The 14,715-nt window shown below is 47.1% G+C and overlaps 1 protein-coding gene across 1 annotated transcript in view; it reads left to right on the plus strand.

Moving 5' to 3' along the window:
* GRIP2 (glutamate receptor interacting protein 2) overlaps positions 1-14,715 on the plus strand; it is a 135,106-nt gene that overhangs the window by 115,360 nt on the left and 5,031 nt on the right. The window contains exons 18-22 of the mRNA XM_066326629.1: positions 2,032-2,171; positions 4,488-4,664; positions 7,351-7,504; positions 10,395-10,515; positions 13,988-14,224. Coding sequence (XP_066182726.1) covers positions 2,032-2,171; positions 4,488-4,664; positions 7,351-7,504; positions 10,395-10,515; positions 13,988-14,224 — 829 coding nt within the window. The remainder of the gene's footprint in view (positions 1-2,031; positions 2,172-4,487; positions 4,665-7,350; positions 7,505-10,394; positions 10,516-13,987; positions 14,225-14,715) is intronic.

Raw genomic sequence — 14,715 nt, forward strand, 5'->3', positions numbered from 1 at the left:
CCTGCTCACTCAGAAGAGGGTGGCTGTAGGAGAGCTTGGTCCAGGAGTATCCAGCACCAGGCCATGTTGGCAGGGATGAAAAGGGACAGTGACCCCGCCTGTGTGCTGAGTTAACCCTACCATATGCATGCAGCCACCTCTTCCCCAGGGCTTGCTGGGAAGTGCTTGCAGCTCCTTTTACACCTTTCCACTTACCCGTCACTCAGCTCTGTTCTGGCATGTCCCCTCTGAGCAAGAAGGGGCACATGCAGCCCACGGCTTCTTGGGCTGCTTTGTATTCGAGGTGAATTAAGGACTGTTGGTAGTAACAGAGAGGTACAAGAGTCATTAGCTGGAAACTTCTTTCTCTGTCAGTCCTGCTCAGCTTCTGTCTGCCTGGCTTCACAGGGGACCCCTGAGACGACTGGACTTTGGTTTGCTTTCTCCCCCTTGAAGAAAAATACCTGGCTGAACGTGACCTTTCTCTTTAATTTTTTCTGCATTTTTCCCTGCTGAGAGACTTTCACAGTTACTGCAGAGCCGTGGTGTTGATCAGGGCTGGGTGGTTGGGCTGGTGTCTTGGATGGATGTGTCCCTCTGCTGGATTCAGGGATACAGCAGGAAGCCCTTAAATGCTGAAACACTGCAGTGAGGAAAGGATCAACTATAAACTGCTAGCAGTTTAGCTGAATTTTTTTGACTACAATAGATGAAACTTTGAAGACAAGTACTCCAGTCCCAGTTCGATCTGTAATTTGTTTGAATGCACAAATGTTTCCCTGACAGCTTTTTCAGGATGATTTGGGTGGGACAAGACGGACATCTAGTGGCTGGTGGGACCATTATGGCACTGCTGAGTACCTCAGCAGCAGGAGAAGCTGCAGCCTGAGCAGTCCTGCCTCTGCAGCCTGAGCAGTCCTGCGTGCTGCTTGGCTGCTTTTCCCGATTTGATGTTCTTATAGTGGATGTTTCACAGCAGTGTGTCTACAGAACTTTGATATTTTGGAGAAAGCAAGGCAGCTGTTTTGCCTGCGTTGTTATAGCGAATTCTGCAGGGACTGCAGTCCGGTTTGGAGATGCAGCCTGAGGAAGACAAATTGCCACGGACAAAAAGATGTTGCAGTCCAGATTTGCATCTCCTCCTGGCTCCATCACAGAGGTTCCTGATAGCAGAACCTCTCACAGTACTGGAGGAGGAGGTGGTTGCTGCTCTCGTGAGCTGGAGTGTGAGATTGGGAGGCTCAGTCCAGCCAGTGGCTATCAACAGCTCCAGCCTTGGCAGTGGCTGTGGCAGTGGACACATCCTGCCCTGCCTACTCTTCCCAGAGCTTCACTAGGAAGACGTAAAGTGAGCCTTTGCCTGTGAGCAGACAGAGGGGAAGGACGAAGGGGGAGAATTGCCAGGACTTGTTCATTTGCTCATGCCTGTTGCTGAAGCCTGAGGATTTCTCTAGGTGAGAGCAATAGCCAGTGCTGGAATGTGGCTGAGCAATAAAATACAACCTCTTCCTGAGCTGGTGGGGAAAGTCACAGGGATGTAGCTGAGTAGGGTGAGCTTTAAGCATATCATTAGCTGCAGCTGGTTCAGCTCATGCTTGCACACACATGAGCAATTTTGTTGAGCTCTTTTGGTTTGGCTTTTTTCCAGTAGGTTTCTAGGTGTGTCTAATAATTTCTTTCCATCAGGATGAACATGTGCTTCAGTTCCATGTTGGATGTCTGTGCTGGACTCCACATACTGAAAATGCTTTTGCTTTAACCCCGTTTTTGAAGTGTTTTGTCTCTAAGCTGGTCTGCAGTCTCAGTTCCCGAGGGGCCTGGGATTTGAGGAGTTCATGTGTTCCCATGTGTATTTGTATGTCTGTGCACGTGGAAGCTGGGGAGGACCCGGACTCCTGGTGTGTGGTGAAGAGGAAGTCATGGGTATAGAGTGTACCCAGAGAGAACAAAGACATAAAGTGCTGAGAGTTAATTGCCTCAAGGACAGCTGAGTGTCCTGTCTTCCAGAGGAATTGCCTCTCTGGAATTTCTGACAGTGCCTTTTCCCTGCAGAACCGGAGCCATCCACATCGGGGACCGGATCTTAGCCATCAACAACGTGAGCCTGAAGGGCAAACCTCTGAGCGAGGCCATTCACCTGCTGCAGATGGCTGGGGAGACCGTCACCCTCAAGATCAAGAAGCAGACGGAGAGTGAGTGGAGGAGCTGGGGTGGGCAGGGGAGGGCTCAGCCCAGCAGGGCCCTGGGCCATGCAGCAGGCTCTGCTGGGGGGTCCCGGCACCTTGTGGAAGGTGAGATGAGGCACCATGGGCATGGCTGGGTACTGTGGGAAAACGTGGGTTTGTTGAACTTCGGCCTCACAAATGGAAAGAAGACAACCTAAAGCCTCTCTGTGGTGATGGGAAGAGATGAAACAGAATGTTTATTGGCAATGGAAATTTTTAATTCAGGTTGACGCCTTGTACTATTGTTGCCATTCCCTGTGTGTGTTGGTGTTTTACACAGAAGTGAAGCAGAAGTTACTTTTAGAAGTATAAGAATGTGGGATTTTTTTAAAATAGACCCAACTAAAAAAACAAGGAGGCTCTGAGTTGGTGGAATCCTGAATTCCCAACCCCCATCTTAATTCAACTTTTTGAAAACAATTGGCAATAAATCTGTTACACTTCTTTACCTGGCTTGGGGTTCTAAGATCATTTTTCAAAGCATCTAACTTCACTCTAGGGATCCCCTTCTGGTTTCCCTGCCAAGCTCCCTGTGGCTTTGAAGCTGTTGTTGACATATGAAATGTATGTGACAGTGTAAAAAAGCAGAAGCAGTTCTGGCAGGTCACTGTTTTTTGGGGACAGAAGGCTAATTGGAAAAAATTAAATTGGAAATAATTGGAAAAAAAGAGGGAAACTTTTCTCCCCGATTGCATGACCACAGCCAAACAGAGGCTTTTTCATTACCTTCAGAAAGTACCAGGTCCATTCTGACTTCATTCCAGTCTCTCCTACCCCCCAGTATTTTTCTTTTTTTTTCCAGTGCGATGCCTCTGCAGTCTGTAGATTTGGCTGGACTGTGGGCCAGTGGCTCACAGTGCTGTGGCAATTAGAAGAAATCAGGAGATAAAGCTTTTCCAAGCAAGCATGGCCCTTGGGATGCCTGTCCTGCGTCTGAAATGTGGCATCACTCTTAAACATAGAACTTCTATAGACCTCAAAGCAGTTTGCAGATGTGGCAATGGACCTGTTTTACAAATGGATGAGGACTGGGCAGGGAGTAGGGATGTGGCAAATAGAGGTAGAACGGAGGAATTGATTCCTCTTCAAGAAGCCCCAGTCTCTTCCCCTGTAGCCAAATGTCTTGGTCTTTGGTCTGAAATGCTCTTTTCCCCCCCCTGCTGACACTGAGCATTGTCACAGCCACTTTGGTGAAATAATTGACATGCAAGTGCCTGTTGGAGACTCATTAATCATTCTGAGAATGAAGCAGGTGTAATTGAAATTTCAAGGTAATCTTGAGTTAATCATGGTGAGCAATCTTCTGAAGGCCTGGAAAATAGGGACTTTGAGGACACTGGGCTTTGTTTGGTAAAATAATCTGTCCTCACTGACAAATGCAGACTTTCTGAGGGCTTTTTATCCCTCAGGTCAGACATTTAGGGTGTGGATGGCTAACAAGATATCTAGTCAACAAGGACTTTAAAATACTCAGCACAAAGAAGTTCTTGTGCTGAGAAATCAGTCTTTGCATAGCTTTTGACTGAAAGAAAATTTGATATAATGATAATAAGGGCCTGTTAGCCCTAAATAATGGGCTAAATATAACTAAAATAATGAAAGAGAAGGTCTGAGCTTCATCATTCACATTCAGCTCCCATTTTCTGATCACTGATCAGGGGAAATTCAGCCTCAAAATACCACACCCAGGAATTCCACTGTTGTCACATGCGTGGGAGACTCTGGAGAGATGGTGATTAGCTTTGAGTTCTTACGAGGTTGTACAGTCATGGAAGAGGGCTATAACTTCAGCAGTGGTGGTTGTCATTTGAGTCTAATTAAAACATCTGTTTGTAGCCAGGTTTGCAGCCAGCATCTGCCCTGGTGTTGCTCTGAGTGTAAAGGAGGCCCTCTGAGACCAGAGAAACTACGGGATATTGCTGGCAGGAGCCAACACTTCCCTGGGCAGGGCTGTTTGGAGGAAGCTTCCAAAGGCACGGGAAGATGTGCTTGTGAATTGATTTAGGTCCGAACTCTCTCATGTGTGGTAATCCTCAAGTCCCCATGGCTGCTCCTTGTATTCCATGCGCTAAAAACTCGGGCATTTTTTCTTGATTCAGCTTGGGATAAGAGTAATGCATTAAATCCTTTCAGCTTCATTGCACATGCCTTTCTCAGCTACTTTTGAAGAGCTAAAGAGGTACTTTGAAGACTTACAGTACCTGGGCTTGCTCCTGTGTCAGCATAAGCTTTTCCCTGAGGCTTGCTCTTCGTGCCTGCTAAAGCAGGATGTTCTGGTTGCAGAATCCTACCCCAAGAAGTCGGGGAGCATAAATGAAGTGAGTGACCCAGAAGATGAGCTGACAGACTCCCAGAAAACTGGCAAGCTGTCTGAGATATACTCCACCACAATTCCAAGTGTGGACAATACTGTGGAATCCTGGGATGGCTCTGCCATTGATGCTGGGTATGGAAGCCAAGGTAAGCCAGGGCTGTGTTTTCTTAGGTGTTTCTGCTCTGTCTGGGTCTTGTCTCGGAACATGAGCCAAAGCCTGTGGTCTGACCACATTTGTATGGCCTCTTGCTTCTAGCAAGGAACAAAATGTACTTTAGAATGCACTCATATGGTGCTTTGAGTTGGTGTAGCTGTTTAGACTTTTACTGGCACATTTGTTCTGGCTTATAGGGCATCATACTGTTCTCATCATTTTCAAAACCACTACAGTACTTTATAATTTGCATAATCAGAGACAGTATTCACTGGCTGTATGTTTTACAGAGTATTTGGTCCATAGCTCACTTTTATTTCTCCAGAGAGGCCTTGTTGGACATAATAATCCTCTTCAGGATATTTTAAAATCCACGAGAATATCTTGTGACTAGAAGCACTTGCTTAACAAAATAATTAAGGTAATACTACAAGAAAGTATCTCTAACTCTCTAGTGAGTGATCAGATGGACACATGTCTTCGAGGTCAGGTTTATTCAGCTGTAGCTTCTAGCAGATGTGGAACTGGAATGGAGGATACTGTAGTCATGGGGATATATTTTTACTTGGAGAAAAGCACTGGAAATAGTTACACCAGTTCAGATTTAGTGACGTAGGCTAGCATTAGCCCGTGTTGAAACAAACCAAAATCCCGAATCAATGCTGCAACAGGCAACTGCTGTGGAAACACTCCTGTCCAGAACAGAATGTGAAAACAGGGAGGGATGCTGCAGGCTGCTGCTGCAAAGTGTGTGTGCTGTGCTCACTGCAGTCAGGCCGAGTTCAAGGGACAGCACTGCCCAGCTGTCTCTTTCCCCATCCCTGCATCTTCCTTCAGCCTCTGTTCATCTGAAGTCTTTATTTGGGAGCACAGTTGGGACTGGAGGCTTCATTAAGGAGGAATCCCCTGGCCTTCATAATGCTGCAATCCTTCTCCATCTAATTGAATGTTAACACAAGTTGGACACTGGGAAGTGATTGCTTTGCCGGTAAATCGAGAACAAGTAATTGAGCACAGCGCCCCAGGGAGTGGGGCTGGTGCCAAGTTGCCCAAGATCCACACACTGCAACTTTGCTTCAGGGGCTCTCTTGTCTTCCCTGGTAATTGCATTTGGTGCTGGCTGGGAAAGGGGGTGCTAGAAGGCAGGGAGAAGGGCATGGAGGGTTGCTCATGGGACGGGCACAGAAGGCAGAGTGTAGGGAAACATGGGAATCAAAGTCTGGAGAATGGGGGTTACACCCCGAATGGAGAGCTACAGATATGATCTGCAGCTTTGTAGGCTTTTAGGTTCATCCACAGCAGTAGGAGATGGCTCAAGGAAAGATTTTGGCAGGGAATTTTGCTGGGCCTGGTGGGAATATGCCACCAGGTGGCTCTGAATCCCAGGGATCCAGCCCTTCTCTCTGGAAGGAGGAGGTGACTCTGTAAGGATGCCAAGTGTCCGCTCTGGACGCATGCCCCTGTGCCCCACATGCCCAGACCTGCTGCCCACCTGCTGCAAGGACCTGCAGCCAGAGCTCTTGTCTGGCAGGCAGGGAGTGCTTCCCACTGCTCTTAAGATGTTGGCAAGCAATTTTCCTGGGGCTTTCTCCAGAGAAGTCTGACCTTTAAAAACACACAGAGGAAACAATCAGTTAAGTGAAATAACAGGCCTTGGCATTTTCAGAGAAAGTGTTGGCATTGTCTTTGGGTATTTCCAGTGCTCTTAGCTGTTTAGGACATTAAGTCTCCCTTAATTACCTGTTTCTCCATTACTTCTTCCTCTTTGCTTGGCACAGTGTGTGATGGGAGGATGTGGTGTTTCTTGGAAAGGCTCTGAGGATTTCTCTGAAACACTGAATGGGCAGTAGGAGGTGGGCAGGGGACTCAGGAGATTTATTTCTACTGCAGATGGCACTGACACTGCTGAGGAATGGTCTGTTTTGGAAGTGTTCTGTTTAGGCAGCTTCTCATGAGACTTGAGGATCTTGTGACTTGGTAGTGATGGATTTTCATCTCTGGAGTAAGAGACATCAGTATGGAAAAGTCCATGGGGGCAGATGTAGTGAAACCTGTTGCATTTCATACTAACAGTTTGTATTGATCTGCTGTCAAATGTGATATAGATGAGCCTCCTCTGCTCTCAGGCCAGAAGAGTTTTTCATCCTGTTCCTTGCCTTTCACACACGTCTCTGAAGCAGCTTCCTGTACCTGCACTAGCTGATCCCAAAGGCATGGGAATTCTGAGAGAACTAACTGGCAGCCCTTAGGATCAGAGCTGACTCTTCCTCATTATCACTGCTGAGAGAAGCTTTTCAGGATCTTCCCTTTGCCCTTTGAAGAACTTGTTATACTTAAAGGTGACTGATTCAACAACATAATTTCTGCTGGGTTCAGTGTGGAAACAGAGGATGTTAACCACAGCTGGAATTGGCTGGAGGCAGGATCTGCATCTGTGGGTATGTGTACTCCCAGGTCTGTGGATCCCATGTCAACATCCTGAGAAGCTGCTTTGGTTAAAGCCAGAAAAAAGTGGAAGAACTGCTTTTGGATGAATCAGATGGAAAGTGTAAAATCCATGTGACTTCGCGTTTGGGACCAGGGAAGGAGGCTCTCCTGGCTCTGTGTGTCCTACTCCATGTGGGGTTTCTGACCAGGTGTTGCCCTCTCTCTTTCTCCACTCCTTCTTCCTTCCCTAGGTACCTACATACCACAGGCTGCTGGCATAGCCCTCCATCCCCACGAGTGGAGACACAGCAGGCAGAAGAGCAGCACCCCTCCAGCAGACCCCAGGAAAAGCTACCCCTACATGGATGGAAGCTTCAGTGAAGACGACTGGGACAAGCCCAGCAGGTACGGAGAGGTGGGAGGAGGCAGGGAGATCTTTGGAAGTAGGGGTGACACTGCACAGGGACAGGGACAAGGAGGGCATGGGAATGTGGTGGAGGGGTCAGTAATGTCCCCTCCATGAACAACCAGCTGTGTTGGGCCACCTCCACATTGCCAGGTTACCCTGAGAGTAGCTCTGTAGCAGCCCTGCCATTGCCAGGGGACCTTTGTGTCTGGAATTAGGGTGGTCTCAGCTGCATGGACCACAGCTTCCTGCCATGTGTCTTAGTCCTAGCATGTAAAGGCTGCAGTATTTTTGTAGTTTAGGTGAGATAAACAGACACAGTCAGGGCTGTCCCTGCGTGTGTTGGCCAGCCTTTTTTGAGTAAGGATGCAGCTTCACAACAGCTCAGTGCCACAGAGCAAAAGAGGCCAACCAGACGCTTGGAGGACCAGTGTGAGGGACCATATCCATGTTAAAATCTACCAAAACTGTGGCTGGATTCTCTCTCCACCACACTTTGGCCTTCTAGTACATCAAAAAAAGCTACACTGGGTAAACATGGACTAGTTAATCCCCCAGCTAAGCCAGCATGGGAAAGTGCTGGAACACCTCCTGAGGCCAGGGAGGCGGCTGCAGCTGCCCTGTGCTTTGGGTGAAAATCCTGCTGGATCTGCCTTGGTCAGAGGCTGCCCCTCACTGAGCCACACATAATGGAAAAGCCCCATTGCTTCAAAACTTCCCCTCCCCTCGACATCCTCCAGAGTCCCCATAGTTGTGTGTGTCGTGTTGTTACTGTCGGTTCTTTTTTCTCCTATTTTTTTTCCTTAACTTTTGTTTGTCCAAACAAAACCCTTAGAACATCTCATGGCCATTTCCACCTATTTAAAGATGATCAAGCTGGCAGGAAGGCTGGCAGCGCCGGAGACTTTGTTCTTGTTTTGCCTCTCAGCAAGAGCCAGCTGACAGAGGTCACTGATCCCTCGTGGCCCTCCCGGCGAGGCTGCTGGCAGCTGAAGTTGGCAAATCTGAGCCCTCAAAACCCCCGTGTCCCTAATGAGGACTCCGAGCCCTGATGTCAAAGTGCAAGTGAGATGGTTCATGCCCTCTTTATTAGAGAGAAAAACAAACCCTGACAGCCTTTAGCCTGGAAGAACCTGCTGACCCAGTGATGTGGGAGCCCATTCTGATTCATCTGTGTCCTGGATGTGTTTGTGTATTGCTGCTCTGAGAGGCAAGACGCTGGTAACTAGAAGGGACATTTGCCTCTTTGGGAACCTGGGAGCAGAGGAAGGAAATGAGTAAGGGGAAAAAAATCAAAAATTCCTTTTTGGGGGAAACTTTGGTTTGTTTTTATAAAGTCTTGCTAGGTGTTTATTTGACCTTTCTGCCTGGCGTAAAGGCTACTGTCCTTTAAAAGCTGATGAAAGATAGGGGGTGAATTAAAAATACAATAAGCCATGTCGTGTACTGCTCTCTTCAGGAAGTCTGTGATCCCACAAGGAGCAAAAGGGTGTGTGAGTGAGTTTCTGCCTGATACAGACTCCCATTTAAACCAGCGGATCAAAGGGGAAAGTGTGTTCTAAAGACTCTGCAGCTGTTAAACATCTGGAAAAAGACCAAGGGGTCATTATATATTTAATGGAGGCCAAGCTCTCTGTGACATGTACTCAAGTAAAATGTTTTGACTTTTCTGAGTGGCTTTGGTGGATGAGTGTCCCTTCCTGCCTGTGAAGCTGAAGACCATTAAGCCATGTAAGATGCTATCAGATGATGCAGAGCTGGAGCATCATCCATGCAGCTCCTTATAAGATATGTGTAAGATGCACTAGGGCTGCTCTAATATCACTGTCCCCTTGGAGCTCTTGCCATGACGCATTAGTGGGCTTATTTTGATCTTGATTTAACACCACAGAGAGTTTCCTTCAATAAGCTCCTGTTGAACAGAGCACTGGTGGTCTGAGTTTTGCAGTCTGGTGTTCAGTAAGTGGTGTCCAGCATCACCTGCTCTTTTGTTCAGACGATTTCACCATGTTTAATTGCTGTTTGATTTAGAGGTATGAGACTTGACCCTGGCTTGTGGTCAGAGAGGAAAAGTGCTGAATCTGCCAAGGTGGGGAATTGCAGAACCACCAGCACACAGTGTTCACATTAACGTGTGTTTGTACCAGCTTGAGAGAGGTTCTCTCTAACCTTGCTCTCTGTTGTAGACAGAACTGGTGGCAAACTTAACACAGTTGTAAGTGCCAAGACTGATATACAGCAAAAAAAAGAGAGACCTCCTGAAAGTAACAGCTCAGTTCCCTGGCCATCCCAAAGCAAATGAAACTCGGTTTGTATGGGTTGTACATGACACTGTTGATACTGCTGGCTGTAGTGTGCATTTGCTTGTCCAGCCCAGGGCAGTCATTTTTATATACATCTTTGCATTATTTACTCTCATAGAGACCTAATGTATTTATCATTTTCTCACCATGTCTGTTACCCTCTGTGTTTTTCTCTCTCTTCTCAGGTGTTCTGTGTCTCAGATCTGAGCTCTATCCCATCAGCCTTTGTACTAACAGTCTCTGAGGCTCCTGGTTTACCCATAACGCATCCTTTTTTCTTTCACTTCTCTATTTCACCAAAAAGTCTTCCTAAACCTACAATCTTCCTACAGGCACTTTTTAATTTACCCTTTGAACTTTGACACTACTACACCAACTTAATGCTTCCTTTGAAGGACACTTGCCCCGTTAGTAAATGCATGGAGGTCTCGTATGTGGACTCTTGTTTGAAAAGTTCATATTGTTTGCTTTTGTATATGAAGACTCTTCAAGTCTGCTTTTACTGGTGAGACACTTGCTGTAGCCTTGCAGCTTTCACCCCGCTGCAGAAGAGTGCTGACAATATTTGGTTCCTACGTTACAACAGATACCCCAGCCGCCAAAATGGCCTTGAGACCACTCATGAGGACAATTTTTGGCGTGTTTTTGGAGAAGCTTTGGAGGATTTGGAAACATGCGGCCAATCTGAACTATTGAGGGAGATTGAGGTAAATCACTTTCTGAATTTGCTGCTGACCTGACTGTTTTGCTCTTTCCATAAGTGTTAGACCGTTTCCCCAGATGTCACTTGCCCACAGCATCCCTGAGCTGCCGGTGGTGTGAAGAGGGGTTTGGGTTTAATTCCTGTCAGGCTTTGTGCTAACGGGTAACTCTGCCTCATTAGGCAGCTGCTTGTGTGTGCTCTTTCCCTGAGCCCATGTCTTACCTGCCAGGAGCTCCATGCCTTTTTCCTGAACCGTTGCTGGCCAATAATCCTCACATGACTGTTGGCAAGCCTTGCCTGTCCCGTGGAAAACCCTCTGCTTGGAAAGATATTGTCTGTCCAAAGCACTTGAAGGCCAAGCAAAAGGAGCCCCACAGACCCCCATTGGGACCAAAGCCTTGGCTTGCTTCAAGTGCCAGCAGGCACACGTATCTTGCATTCAGCTGTCACTCTGCCGGAAACTGTTTTAGTGAAATAGGTAATTGGAAGCTTTTCAGCCAGCCTTCCCCATGGAAAAATCTGAGAAAGTAATTGCTTCCTGCAGAAATAAAGGTGTTTCCTCTCTTCACAAACCACTTTCTCTTTTCTTTATCCAAAATACTTTGGAGGTCATGTTATTGTGTCCGGTTATAGGATGAGGAGCCTGGATTTCTAAGTCATGGGATGCAAATAAAGGGCCCCCTCGAGACTGTGAGCAGCAGGAAGCAAACCTGCCTGGCAGGATGGGGCCTCTCCTGCTCCCTTCCCTAGTTCAGCTACCACAGCCTGAATGAAGGAGGAGTACCCCATAAGACCATCTCTCCATGTGCCCTCCAAGTGCAGAGGGCTGGGGAGAACTCTGAGGGTCATCCTCTCTCTCACTCCCAGTGGGACTGGTTTTATGTACAGTTGCATATTGCTGAGGTTTCAGAGAAAAAAAGGCAGCTTCTGACTAATTGAAGGTCGAAGAGGAAAGTCCTGTTTTGGTTTGTATTGTGACAAGGGACTTGCTAATTGTCCGTTCCTCCTTGATCCTTAGCAAATGTAAGTGGAGGAGGAAATCTCAATTAAATTTATTGTGCTGAAGCTTGGAATGCTGTTTTTATTATCTTAACTGCTTAAGAAAGTGCTGACTTGAAAAAACCCCACAGCACACTCAAAATCCCAAATCCCCAAGCCCTCCCAGACTGTAACTTTTCCTTGATCACTTATTTCCTGGATCTGAATGTATTTAAAAACGAGCTCAGGCAGCTGTTCTCAACCTTTTTGAACAGTTGTTGACTGCTTAAGAGAAAGTACCTCTCTAAAATGATGCATAAATATTTATTTTCTGCTGGTATCTAAATGCAAAAGAAGGGATTTGTTGGACTCTTTTGTTTTCCAGGGATCTGTGGTGCAATTGCTGTTTTATGTTGCTTGGGGCTTTGACAGTTACAGAAGTGTTTTTAAACATGTAAACAAATCTTACTGAAAGCTGAGCACTTCCAGGGTTTCTGTGTAAATGAATCTTACTGAAAGCTGAGTACTTCCAGGGTTTCTGTGTATTAAGCAAGTTTCTAGAATATTTTGAAAGTTTTGGGGACAGAAGGGAAGTGCTCTGTTTTTAGCAGGAATCTGTTGGGTTCAAGTCCCCTTTTATTGAATCCAAAATACTACTGACCCATTCCTCCCTCCCCATGTGCTCTGCCTTTGTGAAGTGTGCTGTGGGATGTGCACTGCTCACTGGGGCCTTTGCTGTATTGCAGCTTTCTCAGCCCCAGCACTCAGCCTCCTGTGTGTTTATGACAGTCAGAGATCTGACTTATTTTTTTAAAAATTTGACCCTTCATACTTGGCTTTTAAATAAGAAGAAGATTCATGCAAGGTGACCCATGATAGCCTAGAAACAGGGTTCCAAACAGTTGGAATCCACTTCCAGACTACGAGTATGGGAAGAAACAGGCTTTTCCCAGTAAAGTGTGTGTCTCTGCTTTGCTTTGAGGGCAGCCAATGGGAAAAATAATGCAGAGCAGCCACAGGCTGGAGAAATCAGGAATTGCCCATTTTGCTGCTTGCACTAAACTTAAAGCTTATGGAAAAACCTTAGGAAATTGCTTGTGATGCTGCAAGGAGGATTTAAATGCCATGAAGATGAAGAAGGAGTCCAATGCTGTTGGGTCCTGGTTGGTTGTGGTATTTGCAGCCTTTGGGGGAGGGCAGTGGCATGATATGCACAGCCTTTGTGTTCTGCAGTGCTGGTGGTGGAACAACATAGCACAATGTCCTGGGGGCTGAGGCTACCCAAGGGCAGTGACCAAATGTACCCTGCTCGGCTCTGCTGTTGTTTGTCAGTCTGCCTTTCGAGTATGTGATAAGTCAGTGTCCTTCCATGTAGCAGGTATTTGAGTTTGCCCAACCTTGAGCTGATCAAGTCATGTGTGAAGAACCTGAAAAGTGCAAAGATGAAAAGTTTTCTGTATTTTATCCAGCCCTTTTTGGGTAGTGCTGGCATTTTTCTACTGCCACCATAATTCACTTTATTTGCCTTTGTTCCACCTTGGAGCAAAGAGCTGGAGGGTCTTGATTAGAGGTTTAGTTGGATGATATTTCCCCTGTGCACAGGAGCAATTGCTCTCTGACTTGCCACATTTAGTGTTGAAGAATTTTGCTGTCTGCTCCCTACCTTTCTTTTCATTTCTTCTACCTTTTGACATTTATTGGGACTGCAGACTCCTTGAACTTTGAAATTGCAGGTTTCATTATGCTGTTTAAATGGACTCCATGACCTGGAGCCAGCTAAGGTTCCACAGACTGGATTCTTGACTCCTTTGTTAGCTTTGATCAACATAATCTCATTAGTGAGATGTATTGCCAAATGGAGTAGAATCCACTTAGGGGCATCTTTTAATGGATGCGATCAAGGATGACCAGGCTTAAATACTACTTAATTTCATATTTTTAACTCAGTTTTGCTCAGTGGCAGCTCCTATTTACTGACAGATAAAATCCTAATGTTTGTGCTGATTTGGCCTCAGTGTAGTCTGAGGCATTGACTCCCCTGGGCCAGTGCCAGCACTGTGTGATGCTGGAGAGGAGCTGCAGCCTGCAGAGGGAGGCTGGAGAACCAGGCAGACCCTGGTTCCTTTGGGATCTCCCTGAGAATGGTACATTTGTCCTCCTTGGCTATTAAGAGGTTCATGCACAAGATGAAGCCTGCCTGGCCCCGTTTGTGTAGAAAGGGGTCATGGAAAAATAAGGCAGTGCTTCACAAATGCTTCCTTCTGAGATTAGGCTCCCTGTTGGGGTGGAGAGCACGAAGTGGCTCAGCCATAGACCTGGAAGCAGGCTCCTGAGGTCTGGGAATGGCTCTTAGAACCAGCAGGAACAGCTCCTTGGTACTTCCTTTCTGATTAAGGCAGCAGTGGTGCCGCCGTGTTGTCTGTGGCGCTCTGGTGGCCGCGGGCTCCGTCCCTTCTGCTGCTGGCTGCTGATGGTGACGTTGTGCCCTCGCCCCGCAGGCGTCCATCATGACAGGGAGCGTGCACAACCTGGGCCTGGAGGGCAGCAAGCTGCTGCTGGACTCTGCCAACCCCTCGGGAATGAGCCCGCTGAGGAAAGCCAACTCCAGCTGCGCCGACGGACAGACGGAGGGCAGCAGCTCCCCGGCCAAGAAGAACGAGAGGAACCTGGACATGAAGAAGATCGACAAGGAAATGCAGGAAATCATGTCCCCGACCCCCCTTGAGTTCCACAAGGTTTGTGTCGCCAAGGGTGGGTGTAACTGTGGCTCTGCACCGCCTCAGTGGTTAAAGCTGTACAACCTTTGCAACCTTGTAAAAAATCTGCTTTGCTCAGAGGGACCCCCAGAAGTTGGTCCTTGTTAAAGCTGCCCCTCACCAAGGTCTGCAGCAAAGGTTTCCAGAAGGTCAGATTAAGATGAAGGAGCCCCTTCAGAAGAGGAATGGGATTTAGCTGCCATCATTCAGCAGGGCTCAAACCTGGGCTTTCCTATTTCTCATCATATATAAGATTTCCAGGTCCTTGTGCTTTGGAGTTTGTTAATTGGTGCTACGGATAAAAGTGAGAGAGCTCCAAGTGTGGCCCCCTGGAGACCCATCAGCTCTTTTCCTGTGGTACACTCCATTTAGTAGGCCACTTCTCAAATAAAAAAATGACTTACTTTCCCTCTGCTTCCACTCCACTTCAGTGATGAGATACTGGTTTGATTTCAGCATCCAGCTGAATG

The sequence above is a fragment of the Sylvia atricapilla genome, chromosome 11 (assembly GCF_009819655.1).
Source record: "Sylvia atricapilla isolate bSylAtr1 chromosome 11, bSylAtr1.pri, whole genome shotgun sequence".
Classification (NCBI taxonomy): Eukaryota; Metazoa; Chordata; class Aves; order Passeriformes; family Sylviidae; genus Sylvia; species Sylvia atricapilla.